The sequence below is a fragment of the Oncorhynchus mykiss genome, chromosome 5 (assembly GCF_013265735.2).
Source record: "Oncorhynchus mykiss isolate Arlee chromosome 5, USDA_OmykA_1.1, whole genome shotgun sequence".
In the NCBI taxonomy this organism is placed as follows: domain Eukaryota; kingdom Metazoa; phylum Chordata; class Actinopteri; order Salmoniformes; family Salmonidae; genus Oncorhynchus; species Oncorhynchus mykiss.
This window is the reverse complement of record NC_048569.1, coordinates 86,535,619-86,553,931: the sequence shown is the minus strand read 5'-3', so window position 1 is coordinate 86,553,931 and position 18,313 is coordinate 86,535,619. Positions and strand designations below refer to the sequence as shown.

At 47.0% G+C, this 18,313-nt stretch overlaps 1 protein-coding gene across 2 annotated transcripts in view; it reads left to right on the top strand.

Annotated features, from left to right (window-relative positions):
- The first annotated feature begins 6,719 nt into the window (after nucleotides 1-6,719).
- The window catches only part of raver2 (ribonucleoprotein, PTB-binding 2), a 195,871-nt gene continuing 184,277 nt past the window's right edge, over nucleotides 6,720-18,313 (top strand). For both annotated transcript variants that reach the window (XM_036978624.1, XM_036978623.1), the window contains exon 1: nucleotides 6,720-7,022. In XM_036978624.1, the coding sequence (XP_036834519.1) occupies nucleotides 6,774-7,022 (249 nt within the window). In that variant the 5' untranslated portion in view covers nucleotides 6,720-6,773. The remainder of the gene's footprint in view (nucleotides 7,023-18,313) is intronic.

Below are 18,313 nucleotides of genomic sequence, written 5' to 3'. Positions count from 1 at the left end.
TCATTGTCATGCTGAAAGACCCAGCCACGTTTCATCTTCAATGCCCTTGGCGGTGTAGTGTGTTACTGATGGTAGGCTTTGTTACTTTGGTCCCAGCTCTCTGCAGGTCATTCACTAGGTCCCCCCGTGTGGTTCTGGGATTTTTGCTCACTGTTCTTGTGATCATTTTGAAACCACGGGGTAAGATCTTGCGTGGAGCCCCAGATCGAGGGAGATTATCAGTGGTCTTGTATGTCTTCCATTTCCTAATAATTGCTCCCACACTTGATTTCTTCAAACCAAGCTGCTTACCTATTGCAGATTCAGTCTTCCCAGCCTGGTGCAGGTCTACATTTTTGTTTTTGGTGTCCTTTGACAGCTCTTTGGTCTTGGCCATAGTGGAGTTTGGAGTGTGACTGTTTGAGGTTGTGGACAGGTGTCTTTTATACTGATAACAAGTTCAAACAGGTGCCATTAATACAGGTAACGAGTGGAGGACAGAGGAGCCTCTTAAAGAAGTTGTTACAGGTCTGTGAGAGCCAGAAATCATGCTTGTTTGTAGGTGACCAAATACTTATTTTCCACCATAATTTGCAAATTAATTCATTAAAAATCCTACAATGTGATTTTCTGATTTTTTTTTCTTCTCATTTTGTCTGTCAAAGTTGAAGTGTACCTATGATGAAAATTACAGGCCTCTTTCTCGTCTTTTTAAGTGGGAGAACTTGCACAATTGGTGGCTGACTAAATACTTTTTTGCCCCACTGTATTTCCCATTTACTATGTTACAGTTCAATGTGTACCATGTACTGTACTGCCTCTATTTCATTCACGGTGTACCATCATGTACCCTTTAGACAGCATTAATCACATCTTAGTTCAGCAATAACATGCCACCTTAAGCACCACCCATGGTAGACACAATCCCAATGCAACAACTCAGTAGGCATTCAACTCCTAGAATGATCATTTCATAATCTGATGTTCCTAGGTCAGTCTGTAGGGCACCATGTCCCACCTGCCAGTACAGATACAGTAGGATAAACTGATAGGGAGGGATTACCTGATCCTTTATCTTGCCTCTGTGTCAGGCCCATATTCCTGTTAGCCACCAACCCATATTTATTGTTGGATTAGACTGGGGTGGAAAGGTACTTTAGAGCAACTGAACAGTACTAGACAATGGCCTTTCAATCCCACAGACTAACTGCCCTCTGTTTTCAGTGTTCCAGCTACTGTAGCAGTAGTTAATTGTGGGGAAGGTAGGGGAAGAGCTATGCTTTATATAGTGCTTCTACATCTGCATTGCTTGCTGTTTGAGGTTTTAGGCTGGTTTTCTGTATATACACTTTGACATCTGCTTATGTAAAAAGGGCTTTATAAATACATTTGATTTATTGATAAGCCTTTCTGTACATCTTAATTGGCATATAGAGTTTTGTACCAAACAATCTAGATTCTATGAGTTTCCTTGTAGTCACATTCACCACCTCTAAAAGAGACTAGGCTCCTCTCACTCATTCTCCCTCTCTCTCTGCCATGGATCTGCTCTGAATTACAGCACTCCCACTTTCCTCAGGCCATTCAGGGTGTACCCAAGGCATTCTCTGACAACTGAGGAATAAGCATACACATGAACTAACAGGCTAGCTTATTCTGAAGTAGGCATGTACTTATTTGCATCTCCTCCTCGTCATCTATGCATCTCAGGAGGACCACTGGTTGAGGCTGATGTACCATTAACATCAGGGAACATGGGGATTGTTATGTTGAAGGGAAATTAGGTAGGTGAGAGAGGGTAGGGGTCCTGCTCATGCTTAATCCATTCTGTAATTTTCTGTTCTTCAATCCCATTTAAATACGCACCTGAATGGTGAGGACAACCATCCAGTGTCCTGGATTAAAGCATGGAATGACAATGTAAATGGGTGAAATAGATAGATCTACAATGAAGATGATTTTATCACCATCCCTGAATTGATCATTTTTACTCCTACACACACAGAGCACCTCACTCACAGCCATTCAGGGTTCAAGGTTCAGTCCGCCTACATAACATTAACATGTGTCCCAGGTTCCCGCGTTGCCCCATTCAGCCACTTGCTGACACCCACTCACAGGTCCCTACGATCGAGCGCTGACGTTTCCTTGTTTCTTCTCATACTCCCACTCGGTGGAGCTGTCAGTCATTCTCACAGAAGTGCAGACCAACACACCATCCCCGTTGGTATCTGGTTGGATAGCCTGCCTTTCCTTTTACATGTGAAAGACTTCTCTGATTTGCATGGATAAAACATGTGACAAACTTTGATGAGGAATTTTTATGGCATGAGGGGAATACAATGGTGTGTGTATGAGAGAGATTGTTCTCTTGAGGAGTGCTTCTGTTTATCTCTGGGATAAATCGTCTCTTCAACATCTTGTTACTGACCAGCATCACTGACCATCATTTCAGAGAAAACACAGTTGATTGATTCGTCTTCCAATCTGTACGGATATTTTGCTAGTAGGCTCACATACAGTACGGTTTTGAGAACACTCTCAAGCCCATCTTGTTATAGCCTATATCCATTGAATAACTGTTTTATTCAACCTCCCGTCAGACATGAAGTGGGTTAGTTTGATTGCTGTAATTACGCATAAACGAGGTATAGTTCTGCTTTAGTCTGAAGACTGTAATTTCATTTGCCAGTTGAGAGCAGGATGTTTCCATCCCTTCGTTGTGATAGTGTAGCACTATTTGTAGAGCTGCCAAAAATCTCACTAGGTAAACGGAGCATCATATCTATTTTGCATGATGATTGGTTAATTTTCTCCCCTTTTTATAAACATAAGAAATATTTTCTGCACCACTAAGTGGGTTGCAATTTATACATTCAGGTCAGACACGCACACACGCACATGGCCATTGTGGGGGACCTGGAGGAAAGCTGCCATTTACAGCTCAGTCAGACTGGGTGGCACCCTCCAGCCACTGGAAAAGGATTGACTGACTGGGTGGCACCCTCCAGCCACTGGAAAAGGATTGACTGACTGGGTGGCACCCTCCAGCCACTGGAAAAGGATTGACTGACTGGGTGGCACCCTCCAGCCACTGGAAAAGGATTGACTGACTGGGTGGCACCCTCCAGCCACTGGAAAAGGATTGACTGACTGGGTGGCACCCTCCAGCCACTGGAAAAGGTTTGACTGACTGGGTGGCACCCTCCAGCCACTGGAAAAGGATTGACTGACTGGGTGGCACCCTCCAGCCACTGGAAAAGGATTGACTGACTGGGTGGCACCCTCCAGCCACTGGAAAAGGATTGACTGACTGGGTGGCACCCTCCAGCCACTGGAAAAGGATTGACTGACTGGGTGGCACCCTCCAGCCACTGGAAAATGATTGACTGACTGGGTGGCACCCTCCAGCCACTGGAAAAGGATTGACTGACTGGGTGGCACCCTCCAGCCACTGGAAAAGGTTTGACTGACTGGGTGGCACCCTCCAGCCACTGGAAAAGGATTGACTGACTGGGTGGCACCCTCCAGCCACTGGAAAAGGATTGACTCACTGGGTGGCTGAGAGAAGACCTGACCATTCAGGTTTATAATCTGCACAGCAGGGGAATGTTACTCCATTTTCCACTCTTTGTACGTTAGGGTATATTTCTTATTTATAGGCTAAATAAAGTAGGGCCTGTATCCTACATTGCACGGAGTGTCTGTTGGAGAGCAATGTATATTTGAACAATATTTATTTGAATTAGAATTTTTTTGTTTTTTACTCAGTTGGGGTCTCGCCCCACTATCGAGAGTAAGAGTAGTAGAATACACCAGGTGTGATGTCTACATTTGGTTGTGCATCAGCAGTGTTTCTCTTATGTCAGTCCCTCAATTAGCTGACAATTACCCATGTCAATATTTAGATTGGTAGTTAGTCTAGCCAGCTATCTTGTAGTAATCATGGCCAAATACCGAACGTGCATGCAGAGCACGTCATTCTCACTCAGATTTCATCTCAACATTAGCTTTAAAACAGAAAATACAGTGCCTTGCGAAAGTATTCGGCCCCCTTGAACTTTGCGACCTTTTGCCACATTTCAGGCTTCAAACATAAAGATATAAAACTGTATTTTTTTGTGAAGAATCAACAACAAGTGGGACACAATCATGAAGTGGAACGACATTTATTGGATATTTCAAAGTTTTTTAACAAATCAAAAACTGAAAAATTGGGCGTGCAAAATTATTCAGCCCCTTTACTTTCAGTGCAGCAAACTCTCTCCAGAAGTTCAGTGAGGATCTCTGAATGATCCAATGTTGACCTAAATGACTAATGATGATAAATACAATCCACATGTGTGTAATCAAGTCTCCGTATAAATGCACCTGCACCGTGATAGTCTCAGAGGTCCGTTAAAAGCGCAGAGAGCATCATGAAGAACAAGGAACACACCAGGCAGGTCCGAGACACTGTTGTGAAGAAGTTTAAAGCCGGATTTGGATACAAAAAGATTTCCCAAGCTTTAAACATCCCAAGGAGCACTGTGCAAGCGATAATATTGAAATGGAAGGAGTATCAGACCACTGCAAATCTACCAAGACCTGTCCGTCCCTCTAAACTTTCAGCTCATACAAGGAGAAGACTGATCAGAGATGCAGCCAAGAGGTCCATGATCACTCTGGATGAACTGCAGAGATCTACAGCTGAGGTGGAAGACTCTGTCCATAGGACAACAATCAGTCGTATATTGCACAAATCTGGCCTTTATGGAAGAGTGGCAAGAAGAAAGCCATTTCTTAAAGAAATCCATAAAAAGTGTTGGTTAAAGTTTGCCACAAGCCACCTGGGAGACACACCAAACATGTGGAAGAAGGTGCTCTGGTCAGATGAAACCAAAATTGAACTTTTTGGCAACAATGCAAAATGTTATGTTTGGCGTAAAAGCAACACAGCTGAACACACCATCCCCACTGTCAAACATGGTGGTGGCAGCATCATGGTTTGGGCCTGCTTTTCTTCAGCAGGGACAGGGAAGATGGTTAAAATTGATGGGAAGATGGATGGAGCCAAATACAGGACCATTCTGGAAGAAAACCTGATGGAGTCTGCAAAAGACCTGAGACTGGGACGGAGATTTGTCTTCCAACAAGACAATGATCCAAAACATAAAGCAAAATCTACAATGGAATGGTTCAAAAATAAACATATCCAGGTGTTAGAATGGCCAAGTCAAAGTCCAGACCTGAATCCAATCGAGAATCTGTGGAAAGAACTGAAAACTGCTGTTCACAAATGCTCTCCATCCAACCTCACTGAGCTCGAGCTGTTTTGCAAGGAGGAATGGGAAAAAAAATCAGTCTCTCGATGTGCAAAACTGATAGAGACATACCCCAAGCGACTTACAGCTGTAATCGCAGCAAAAGGTGGCGCTACAAAGTATTAACTTAAGGTGGCTGAATAATTTTGCACGCCCAATTTTTCAGTTTTTAATTTGTTAAAAAAGTTTGAAATATCCAATAAATGTCGTTCCACTTCATGATTGTGTACCACTTGTTGTTGATTCTTCACAAAAAAATACAGTTTTATATCTTTATGTTTGAAGCCTGAAATGTGGCAAAAGGTCGCAAAGTTCAAGGGGGCCGAATACTTTCGCAAGGCACTGTATGTCTTTCCATAATTGTCTAGATGCTGTAGCCGTTAAAATGTCCCTTAACTGGAACTAAGGGGCCTAGCCCGAACCATGAAAAACAGTCCCAGACCATTATTCTTCCTCCACAAACTGTACAGTTGGCACTATGCATTGGAACTGGTAGCGTTCCCCTGGCATCCGCCAAACCCAGATTCTTCCGTCAGACTGCCAGATGGTGAAGAGTGATTCATCACTCCATAGAACCATTCCACTGCTCCAGAGTCCAATGGTGGTGAGCTTTATGCCACTCCAGCCGACGCTTGGCATTGCGTATGGTGATCTTAGGCTTGTATGCAGCTGTTCGGCCATAGAAACCCATTTCATGAAGCTCCTGATGAACCGTTCTTGTGCTGACGTTGCTTCCAGAGGCAGTTTGGAACTCTGTAGTGAGTGTTGCAACCAAGGACAGACTACTCGCTTCAGCACCCGATGGCCCTGTTTTGTGAGCTTGTGTGGCCTACCACTTAAACAATAACAGCACTTACAGTTGACCAGGGCAGCTCTCGTAGAGCAGAAATTTGATGAACTGACTTGTTGGAAAGGTGGCATCCTATGACAGTGCCACGTTGAACGTCTCTGAGCTCTTCAGTAAGGCCATTCTACTGCCAATGTTTGTCTATGGAGATTGCATGGCTTTTGTACTGATTGTTTACACCGGTCAGCAACAGATGTGGGGGAAATAGCTAAATCCACTAATGTGAATGGTTTGTCCGCATACTGTTGGAGAGCAATGTTTCTTTGAAAAAAGTATGTATGCATTATGCTTTATCATAAAACGAATTATGCAACCTGTAGGCTAGTTGATTGTCCTCTTCTCAGTATTGGATATAGCCTATCTATAACGTGCTTATTGACAGGTAGCATTAGTTCATTAGCCATGGGGTATAGTCTACCACAGGATGGCGATACAATACTCGTTATTGTTTCATAGTGCCCACTTATACATTTTGTAAACGGTGGGGGTCGCCAATCGTCCGGGGTAGCCTACAGTAGCGCGCCGGTGCCTGGTTTCATGTGCGTACCTTTCCCGTCTGCTCTCTCTCACTCAGATGGGAGCGACAAAAACACAGACGCCCACCTATCACTGCCTCCACTCACTTTCTATCACAGCAACTCAAGATGGCGGCAGCTTCCTCCATCCAGCCGCCGACCGTTCACTCTTTGAACCAGGAAAGTGCAAATTTCCCGGATTCTGACAGTCCGGAGAGCCGGCAGGATGAGGACGCAGCATCCGAGGGGACCAGTCTCAGAGACTTACCCGATTTGGAACCGGAGGAAATTGAGAAGAGGCTAGAGAGAACTCGCCGCGAGCTGAGCAACAGGAGGAAAATCCTCATTAAAAACCTTCCACAAGATACAACCAACCAGGTAGCCTACACTTTTCTGTATTCTGACAGATGGAGTGAAAGTTGTTTTGTTGCGCTACTCTTGCGGCTCTCTGGAAGTTTAACATAATTTCAGGGGTGCTAATATGCAATACTTTGCTATACTTATGTGTAGTTAAATTTGGACCAAAATGAATATTGGGCCTAATTAACTTAAACGGTTTGAGAAAACCATTAATTTTGCTGCGAGTATTGTCGAGGCTCTGCCACTCTCATTCGATATCCATATTACTGTTAAATAGTAGAAGTTTGTAATGCATCAGTCTAATTCCTACAAAGACAGTTATACAATGTAAATGCTGAAAGGCATTTAACTGTGGACGCGCACCGGGCTTGTTATATTTTGTTGTTACAATGTAGCGAGGAAAGATATCAGCCAGTGGCCTCGAGTTTGTTAATCATTTCTACAATGTGACCAATGCACACAAATATTTGCCAGTAGCTTACAATTTAGCAAATAGAAGCGAGCCAATAACAATGTTATGCCTTTATTTATATGGGTAGACATCCACTTCACATTAAACTTTTTAGTTTGTCTGATATGGGCTATTTGGTTTTAATTTTGCGACATGACAACCAAATCGAGCATTACAATATGTTATTCCTGATTACGCAGTACGACCATATCATAATACTACAACTATCCAATATACAGTATATTAAGTTATAAGGGAATGTCGTTGCACGTCAAACCATTGATTTTAAAACACACACACACAGTCTGCACCACAGTTCCCATGTGAGTAAGTCGGTTTTCCCAGAATCCACACACACAGGAGAGAGCAACATATTTAAACAGATCCACTCTGCTGTATCCACCATAAGGAGGCTGCCAGGTTGATGGAAATTGAAAACCATCTCTAGCTTATGTAACCTGTCTGCTATCCCCCATCCTCCCCCATCCTCTCCATATCTGCTCCTCAATCCCCCCCAATTTTATTTTGCAAATGTATTACAAATTTAAAAAATGGAAATATCACATTTACACAAGTATTCAGACACTTTACTCAGTACTGTGTTGAAGCACCGTTGGCAGCGATTACAGCCTGGAGTCTTAATAGGGTATGAAGCTACAAGCTTGGCACACCTGTATTTGGGGAGTTTTTCTAAGTCTTCTCTGCAGATCCTCTCAAGCTCTGTCAGATTGGATGGGGAGCGCTGCTGCACAGCTATTTTCACGTCTCTCCAGAAATGTTCGATTGGGTTCAAGTCCGGGCTCTGGCTGGGCCACTCAACAACATTCAGAGACTTGTCCCGAAGCCACTCCTGCGTTGTCTTGGCTGATGGCTTAGGGTCGTTGTCCTGTTGGAAGGTAAACCTTCGCCCCAGTCTGAGGTCCTGAGTTCTATTGAGCAGGTTTTCACCAAGGATCTTTCTGTACTTTGCTCCATTCATCTTTCCCTCAATCCTGACTAGTCTCCCAGTCCCTGCCACAGAAAAACATCTCCATAACATGATGCTGCCACCACCATGCTTCATTGTAGGGGTGGTGCCAGGATTCCTCCAGACCTGAAGCTCGGCAATTCAGGCCAAAGTGTTCAATGTTGGTTTCATCAGATCAGAGAATCTTGTTTCTCATGGTCTGAGAGTCCTTTAGGTGCCTTTTGGCAAACTCTAAGCTATTGTGTGTTATGTGCCTTTTACTGAGGAGTGGCTTCCGTCTAGCCACACTACCATAAAGACCTGATTGGTGGAGTGCTGCAGAGATGGTTGTTCTTCTAGAAGTTTCTCCCATCCCCACAGAGGAACTGGAGCTCTGTCAGTGACCATCGGGTTCTTGGTCACCTCTCTGACCAAGGCCTATTCTCAGCCAATTGCTCAGTTTGGCTGGTTGGCCAGCTTTAGGAAGAGTCTTGGTGGTTCCAAACTTCTTACATTTAAGAATGGTGGCCACTGTGTTCTTGGAGACCTTCAATGTTGCAGACATTTTTTAGTACCCTTCCCCAGATCTGTGCCTCGACACAATCCTGTCTCGGAGCTCTACGGACAATTCCCCTTCAACCTCATGACTTGGTTTTTACTCTGACATGTACTGTGAGACCTTAAATAGACAGGTGTGTGCCTTTCCAAATCATGTCCAATCAATTGAATTTACCACAAGTGGACTCCAATCAAGTTGTAGAAACATCTCAAGGATGATCAATGGAAACAGGATGCACCTGAGCTCAAATTCGAGTCTCATAGGAAAGGGTCTAAATACTGTAAATAAAGTATTTATGTTTTTTATTTTTTATACATTTGCAAAAAAAAACGGATCTGTTTTCACTTTGTTATTATATGGGGTATTATGTGCAGATTGATGAGGATGAGAATAAGGTTGTAATGTAACAAAATGTGGAAAAAGGGAAGGGGTCTGAATACTTTCCGAATGCACTGTATAGATAGATGGGTTCTGTTCCATCAACCAGTCCTCTCTTACAAAAGAGATTTCATCTCAGTGAGACTAACCTGGATAAATAAAGGTTAAGTAGAAACAAATGAGAGTGGGGCAGAATACAGGGGGGAGGTTAAGGGGTGAGGTGGAAGGGATGGGGAGGATGAGGTGTCAAACTACCCACTCACCTCCTGTCAACTAAGCTGTTCAATTATTTAGAGCTTCTGGAACAGGTGAGACTCATGCAGGTGGTGTGTATGTCACCATCTTTACCCAGCCCTCTCCTGGATAGCACTGCTGCATGTGTCAATAGCAGATGTTGTCAAATCTGCCCCTCAAAGAACAAGACACACTCTCCATCACCACCATCATTATTGTATTGATATAATGGGTATCCTACTCCCTGAGGAGCTCCCTGAGAGGACTGAAATAGCTGACAGGGAGCTGAGTGGTGCAGCATGCCTGACTCTGAGCCTGAGTGTAGAAGCTAGCTGTCTGTTGTAGAGTTGACTGCCTGGTTGACTGTTGTAGAGCTAGCTGCCTGGCTGACTATTGTAGAGCTCGGTGCCTGGCTGGCTGTTGTAGAGCTAGCTGCCTGGCTGACTGTTGTAGAGCTAGCTGCCTGGCTGACTGTTGTAGAACTAGCTGCCTGGCTAGCTGCCTGGCTGGCTGTTGTAGAGCTAGCTGCCTGGCTAGCTGCCTGGCTGACTCTTGTAGAGCTAGCTGCCTGGCTAGCTGCCTGGCTGACTGTTGTAGAGCTAGCTGCCTGGCTAGCTGCCTGGCTGACTGTTGTAGAGCTAGCTGCCTGGCTGACTATTGTAGAGCTCGCTGCCTGGCTGGCTGTTGTGGAGCTAGCTGCCTGGCTGACTGTTGTAGAACTAGCTGCCTGGCTAGCTGCCTGGCTGTCTGTTGTAGAGCTAGCTGCCTGGCTAGCTGCCTGGCTGACTGTTGTAGAGCTAGCTGCCTGGCTAGCTGCCTGGCTGGCTGTTATAGAGCTAGCTGCCTGGCTGCCTGTTGTAGAGCTAGCCGACAGGCTGGCTGTTGTGGAGCTAGCTGCCTGGCTGACTGTTGTAGAACTAGCTGCCTGGCTAGCTGCCTGGCTGGCTGTTGTAGAGCTAGCTGCCTGGCTAGATGCCTGGCTGACTGTTGTAGAGCTAGCTGCCTGGCTAGCTGCCTGGCTGTCTGTTGTAGAGCTAGCTACCTGGCTAGCTGCCTGGCTGTCTGTTGTAGAGCTAGCTTCCTGGCTAGCTGCCTGGCTGACTGTTGTAGAGCTAGCTGCCTGGCTGGCTGTTGTAGAGCTAGCTGCCTGACTAGCTGCCTGGCTGACTGCTGTAGAGCTAGCTGCCTGGCTGTCTGTTGTAGAGCTAGCTACCTGGCTAGCTGCCTGGCTGTCTGTTGTAGAGCTAGCTGTCTGGCTAGCTGCCTGGCTGACTGTTGTAGAGCTAGCTGCCTGGCTGACTGTTGTAGAGCTAGCTGCCTGACTAGCTGCCTGGCTGACTGCTGTAGAGCTAGCTGCCTGGCTGACTGTTGTAGAGCTAGCTGCCTGGCTGGCTGTTGTAGAGCTAGCTGCCTGACTAGCTGCCTGGCTGACTTGTAGAGCTAGCTGCCTGGCTGACTGTTGTAGAGCTAGATGCCTGGCTGGCTGTTGTAGAGCTAGCTGCCTGGCTGACTGTTGTAGAGCTAGCTGCCTGGCTGGCTGTTGTAGCGCTAGCTACCTGGCTAGCTGCCTGGCTGTCTGTTGTAGAGCTAGCTGCCTGGCTAGCTGCCTGGCTGACTGTTGTAGAGCTAGCTGCCTGGCTGACTGTTGTAGAGCTAGCTGCCTGACTAGCTGCCTGGCTGACTGCTGTAGAGCTAGCTGCCTGGCTGTCTGTTGTAGAGCTAGCTACCTGGCTAGCTGCCTGGCTGTCTGTTGTAGAGCTAGCTGTCTGGCTAGCTGCCTGGCTGACTGTTGTAGAGCTAGCTGCCTGGCTGACTGTTGTAGAGCTAGCTGCCTGACTAGCTGCCTGGCTGACTGCTGTAGAGCTAGCTGCCTGGCTGACTGTTGTAGAGCTAGCTGCCTGGCTGACTGTTGTAGAGCTAGCTGCCTGGCTGGCTGTTGTAGAGCTAGCTGCCTGACTAGCTGCCTGGCTGACTTGTAGAGCTAGCTGCCTGGCTGACTGTTGTAGAGCTAGATGCCTGGCTGGCTGTTGTAGAGCTAGCTGCCTGGCTGACTGTTGTAGAGCTAGCTGCCTGGCTGGCTGTTGTAGCGCTAGCTACCTGGCTAGCTGCCTGGCTGTCTGTTGTAGAGCTAGCTGCCTGGCTGTCTGTTGTAGAGCTAGCTACCTGGCTAGCTGCCTGGCTGTCTGTTGTAGAGCTAGCTGCCTGGCTAGCTGCCTGGCTGACTGTTGTAGAGCTAGCTGCCTGGCTGACTGTTGTAAAGCTAGCTGCCTGACTAGCTGCCTGGCTGACTGTTGTAGAGCTAGCTGCCTGGCTGACTGTTGTAGAGCTAGATGCCTGCCTGGCTGTTGTAGAGCTAGCTACCTGGCTAGCTGCCTGGCTGTCTGTTGTAGAGCTAGCTACCTGGCTAGCTGCCTGGCTGTCTGTTGTAGAGCTAGCTGCCTCCTGCTGAGGGGTGGTCTTTAGAGCAGCATGATGCCTGGTTACACACTGTGGTAGAGCACAGTCTCTATTCACACAGTTACATTCACTTTAACCACACGCCCACAGATCATGCGGGGCTGTGGTCCTGTGTGGCTCAGTTGGTAGAGCATGGTGCTTCAGAGCATGGTGCTTCAGAGCATGGTGCTACAGAGCATGGTGCTACAGGGCATGGTGCTACAGGGCATGGTGCTACAGAGCATGGTGCTACAGAGCATGGTGCTTCAGAGCATAGTGCTACAGAGAGCATGGTGCTACAGAGCATAGTGCTACAGAGCATAGTGCTACAGGGCATGGTGCTACAGGGCATAGTGCTACAGGGCATAGTGCTACAGGGCATAGTGCTACAGAGCATAGTGCTACAGAGCATAGTGCTACAGGGCATGGTGCTACAGAGCATAGTGCTACAGGGCATGGTGCTACAGGGCATGGTGCTACAGAGCATAGTGCTACAGAGCATGGTGCTACAGAGCATGGTGCTACAGGGCATGGTGCTACAGAGCATAGTGCTACAGAGCATGGTGCTACAGAGCATGGTGCTACAGAGCATGGTGCTACAGGGCATGGTGCTTCAGGGCATGGTGCTACAGAGCATGGTGCTTCAGAGTATAGTGGAGACACAGAGTGGCGGGAGACAGAGAGACACAGAGTGGAGGGAGACAGATAGACACAGAGTGGAGGGAGACAGATAGACACAGGGTGGAGGGAGACAGAGAGACAGAGTGGAGGGAGACAGAGTGGAGGGAGACAGAGACACAGTGGAGGGAGACAGAGAGACACAGAGTGGATGGAGACAGAGAGAGACAGAGTGGATGGAGACAGAGAGAGACAGAGTGGAGGGAGTGAGAGAGAGGGGAGACAGAGATAGTAGGGTGAGAGAAAGAGAGAGAGAAAGAGTGGAGGGAGTGAGAGAGGGGGGAGACAGATAGTAGGGTGAGAGAAAGGAAGGAGGGAGAGAGAATGTCGAGTGGAGGGAGACAGAGAGAGAGAGAAAGAGTGGAGGGAGTGAGAGAGGGGAGACAGAGATAGTAGGGTGAGAGAGAGAGATAGAGGAAGGAGGGAGTAGACAGACAGAGAGAAAGGAGGGAGTAGAGAGAGCGACAGAAGTCTGCTGCAGAGTTTTTTTCTGGATCAAAATGGGGTTTAGGTGGTGTGAAACCCCAGCTTTTATTTTGGTGATTGTTAGTTTTCAAAGATGATCTTATTAAAAACAATTATTGGTCCATTATCTTTCCGCCCAAGACTTTTCAATGCAGAATTTTTTCTTAGTTGCCTACTGCTGCCTACTGATCTGTAGCAGCCTGGCCTGTGGAGTGGAGGGAGAGACAGAGTGGAAAGCGAGGCAGGAGTTTGTTGCCTGCTGCTGGCCTGCTGTTATCCGGTGCCTGTCTGTCTCTGGCACTGGCTCAGAAGCTGCTATTGAGACTCCCTCCCTGGTGGGATCAGTAGTTCTTTATATCATTGTAGTCCGATTCTGTGTTCATCCTCTTTTACAATTGTATATTTCGGAAGCTGGGACTGACCGTTGATATCAGTATAGTTCATGTACATTCTGACTGAAACACATGGGGTACACATGACATATTGTGACCCATCTTCCCACAGATATCCTTAGACTTTGTAAAGATCAGAAAACTGTAATTCCAATCATTCACAGAGCAGTTGAGGAATGGAATGACATGGTACTAAAGCTGCACATTTGAAAAGTATTTGTAGTTATGTAACACAAACCCTTTCATTCTGTATCTAATATCAGTGTACATTTGAAGTGGCTGTTATGAGTTGTAGAGTAAATGCACTTAGAAAGAATTGCAAGGTTCTAACATGTAGATAGCTTTGCCTTTGAAAGCCCATTGTAACCTCTGTGGCTGTAAAGGGGTTTTGCTTGTGGCAGATCTCTGTATAGCTCAGTCAGTGTGGTGATTTTAGCTGGTGCCATGATATGTGAGGAGCCTCTGCCTTGCTGCTTGTGTGGTGTGCTGCTGAGGCGGCAGTGTACCGCTGTGCCCACCTGAGCCCTGAGCTCCAGGGACAAACAGAGATGGGGAAAGATCAGACGAATTGACCGGAAAACGAGACCTGTCCTTAGGCATGCCACCTGCCGCTGATGCTTCTCCTCTCACAGAACCATGAGTGGAGCGAGAGGAGAGAGCTAGCGAGAGAGAGGAGAGAGAGAGAGGAGAGAGCTAGAGAGAGAGAGAGTAGAGAGCGGAGAGAGCTAGAGAGAGAGGAGAGAGCTAGAGAGAGAGGGGAGAGAGCTAGATAGAGAGAGAGGAGAGAGTGGAGAGAGCTAGAGAGAGAGGAGAGAGCTAGAGAGAGAGGAGAGAGCTAGAGAGAGAGATAGAGAGCGGAGAGAGCTAGAGAGAGAGGAGAGAGCTAGAGAGAGAGGAGAGAGCTAGAGAGAGAGATAGAGAGCGGAGAGAGCTAGAGAGAGAGGAGAGAGCTAGAGAGAGAGGAGAGAGCTAGAGAGAGAGAGGAGAGAGCTAGATAGAGAGAGGAGAGAGCTAGATAGAGAGAGGAGAGAGCTAGAGAGAGAGAGAGGAGAGAGCTAGAGAGAGAGAGGAGAGAGCTAGAGAGAGAGAGGAGAGAGCTAGAGAGAGAGAGGAGAGAGCTAGATAGAGAGAGGAGAGAGCTAGAGAGAGAGAGGAGAGAGCTAGAGAGAGAGAGGAGAGAGCTAGAGAGAGAGAGTGCTAAGGAGAGGAGTTAGTGGTTAGACCTTTGAGAGACTAAAGTCAAGGACATAGAAACAAAGAGAGATGCAACTGTGAAAAAGGGGGTCAGAGGGAGAGAGAGAGAGATTGTATGTACATGAGCATGTTCTTGTTCTCTCTGGGTAATAGAACACTGCATGAACATTTCATTAGACAGACTAGTAGCAGAGCAGAGGGGCATGAGGAGAGGAGACAGAGTTGTTAAACCCTCATTGATGCCACAGTAGAAAAGCCTTTGAGCCCGACCTTTCTGTGAGTTGTCCTATGAAGTGAGACTATTTAGCCTTGTGTGTGATCTGTGCCGTGCTCTAGTGAGCCATCTGTCTTTCACTCTGTTGAGGAAGTCCCCTGTCTTACACTCCGTTGAGGAAGTCCCCTGTCTTACACTGTTGAGGAAGTCCCCTGTCTTACACTGTTGAGGAAGTCCCCTGTCTTACACTGTTGAGGAAGTCCCCTGTCTTACACTGTTGAGGAAGTCACCTGTCTTACACTGTTGAGGAAGTCCCCTGTCTTACACTGTTGAGGAAGTCACCTGTCTTACACTGTTGAGGAAGTCCCCTGTCTTACACTGTTGAGGAAGTCCCCTGTCTTACACTGTTGAGGAAGTCCCCTGTCTTACACTCTGTTGAGGAAGTCACCTGTCTTACACTGTTGAGGAAGTCACCTGTCTTACACTGTTGAGGAAGTCCCCTGTCTTACACTGTTGAGGAAGTCCCCTGTCTTACACTGTTGAGGAAGTCACCTGTCTTACACTGTTGAGGAAGTCCCCTGTCTTACACTGTTGAGGAAGTCACCTGTCTTACACTGTTGAGGAAGTCCCCTGTCTTACACTCTGTTGAGGAAGTCGCCTGTCTAACACTGTTAAGGAAGTTCCCTATCTTACACTCTGTTGAGGAAGTCACCTGTCTTCCACTCTGTTGAGGAAGTCACCTGTCTTCCACTCTGTTGAGGAAGTCCCCTGTCTTACACTGTTGAGGAAGTCCCCTGTCTTACACTGTTGAGGAAGTCACCTGTCTTACACTGTTGAGGAAGTCACCTGTCTTACACTGTTGAGGAAGTCACCTGTCTTACACTGTTGAGGAAGTCACCTGTCTTACACTCTGTTGAGGAAGTCACCTGTCTTACACTCTGTTGAGGAAGTCACCTGTCTTACACTCTGTTGAGGAAGTCACCTGTCTTACACTCTGTTGAGGAAGTCACCTGTCTTACACTCTGTTGAGGAAGTCACCTGTCTTACACTGTTGAGGAAGTCACCTGTCTTACACTGTTGAGGAAGTCACCTGTCTTATGCTCTGTTGAGGAAGTCAACTGTCTTATGCTCTGTTGAGGAAGTCAACTGTCTTATGCTCTGTTGAGGAAGTCAACTGTCTTATGCTCTGTTGAGGAAGTCAACTGTCTTATGCTCTGTTGAGGAAGTCAACTGTCTTATGCTCTGTTGAGGAAGTCAACTGTCTTATGCTCTGTTGAGGAAGTCACCTGTCTTATGCTCTGTTGAGGAAGTCAACTGTCTTATGCTCTGTTGAGGAAGTCAACTGTCTTATGCTCTGTTGAGGAAGTCAACTGTCTTATGCTCTGTTGAGGAAGTCACCTGTCTTATGCTCTGTTGAGGAAGTCACCTGTCTTATGCTCTGTTGAGGAAGTCACCTGTCTTATGCTCTGTTGAGGAAGTCAACTGTCTTATGCTCTGTTGAGGAAGTCAACTGTCTTATGCTCTGTTGAGGAAGTCAACTGTCTTATGCTCTGTTGAGGAAGTCAACTGTCTTATGCTCTGTTGAGGAAGTCAACTGTCTTATGCTCTGTTGAGGAAGTCAACTGTCTTATGCTCTGTTGAGGAAGTCCCTGTCTTATGCTCTGTTGAGGAAGTCCCTGTCTTACACTCTGTTGAGGAAGTTTCCCAGCGGCGTTTCCCTAAACTCGGTTCTTGGGACCCCAAGGGGGGCACGTTTTGGTTTTTGGCCCAGCGCTACACAAGAGATTCAAATAATCAACTAATCATCAAGCTTTAATTATTTGAATCAGCTGTGTAGAGCTAGGCAAAAAACCTGAACTGGCACCCCTTGTGGTCCTAAGGACTGAGTTTGGGGAACGCTGCTGTACAGTGCCCTACACTGGCTTGTGTGTTTCTACCCAGAGCTGAAACTCACAGACTGGCTGGCTGGAGGTGTGCTGGAGAGACCCTCTCTCACCCAGTCACCTACCAATCACCTACTTTGAATCCCTCAGTCACTCCGTCTCTTTGACTCACATGGTCACTCTCCCTCTCACAGCGTAGACTTTTACTCCAAATCCCCTTAAACCACTGTCCTCTGTGTGTGTGCTTGTAAACCATTATATTAAGCCTCTGTGAGTGAAGGGGGCAGAAGGTGTGTGTGCGTGTGTGTGTGTGTGTGTGTGTGTGTGAGTGTGCGTGTGCATGTGTGTGTTTAGGCTACAATAGAGAACAAGTTAAGAGCTGAAGTGTAAATGTATGAACATCTCTTCCTGTGTAATCCATTAGCCTTAGCTCATCATCTCTCTGTATCCTGCCCAGTTCTGCTCTACTTTGCTCTGGCCTGGTCACCTCGCCTGGCTGGCTGGCTGCCTGTGCTGTGTGTGCTCCTGCCTGCCTGGCTGGCTGCCTGCCTGTGCTGTGTGTGCTCCTGCCTGCCTGGCTGCCTGCCTGTGCTGTGTGTGCTCCTGCCTGCCTGGCTGGCTGCCTGCCTGTGCTGTGTGTGCTCCAAATGGCACCTTATTCCCTATATGGTGCACTACCTTTGACCCGAGACTACAGAGGGAATTGGGTTCCATTTGGGACACAAGCTGCCCAGATGTTTTTCTAGGCCGATCAAATGTTTATGACTAGGATTGTGTGTAGGAGAGACAAGAAATCGTGACGTATGTCTTAATCGATATCTGGTTATTGTGTGGGAAGGGCTTTCTCCTCATTTAAGACCCATTATCGTCTGTGGACCGAGATGCATTAAGAGGAGAGGGAGAAGGAGAGGAGAGAGAGAGGTAGAAACACAGGAAGAAAAAATGTAGAGTGTATCTCTCTCTGAGCGGAGATGAGTTTAAATGGCTGCTCTCCATCAATTTGTCCCGAATGGCATCTTATTCCCTATGTAGTGCACTACTTTTGACCAGGGCTCATATACTGTACAGTAGGGCTCTGGTTAAAACAAGAAGTGCACTTTGTAGGGAATAGGGTGCCATTTGGAATTGTGCCAGAGAGTGTTTTCTCTCAGTAAGAGGAACAGACAGAATAGAAGTATACCCACTCTGTTTACTGCTAACTAAGTTAAGACTGTAGCTCTCAGGGCTGTGCTGTTTAATGTCAGACCCCTGCCGACACAGCAGGACACAGATAGGAGTCACTCACAACCAAGCAGAGACACACACTGCGGGGACTGGAGCTCTCAGGACTGTGCTGTTTAATGTCAGACCCCTGCCGACACAGCAGGACACAGATAGGAGTCACTCACAACCAAGCAGAGACACACACTGCGGGGACTGGAGCTCTCAGGACTGTGCTGTTTAATGTCAGACCCCTGCCGACACAGCAGGACACAGATA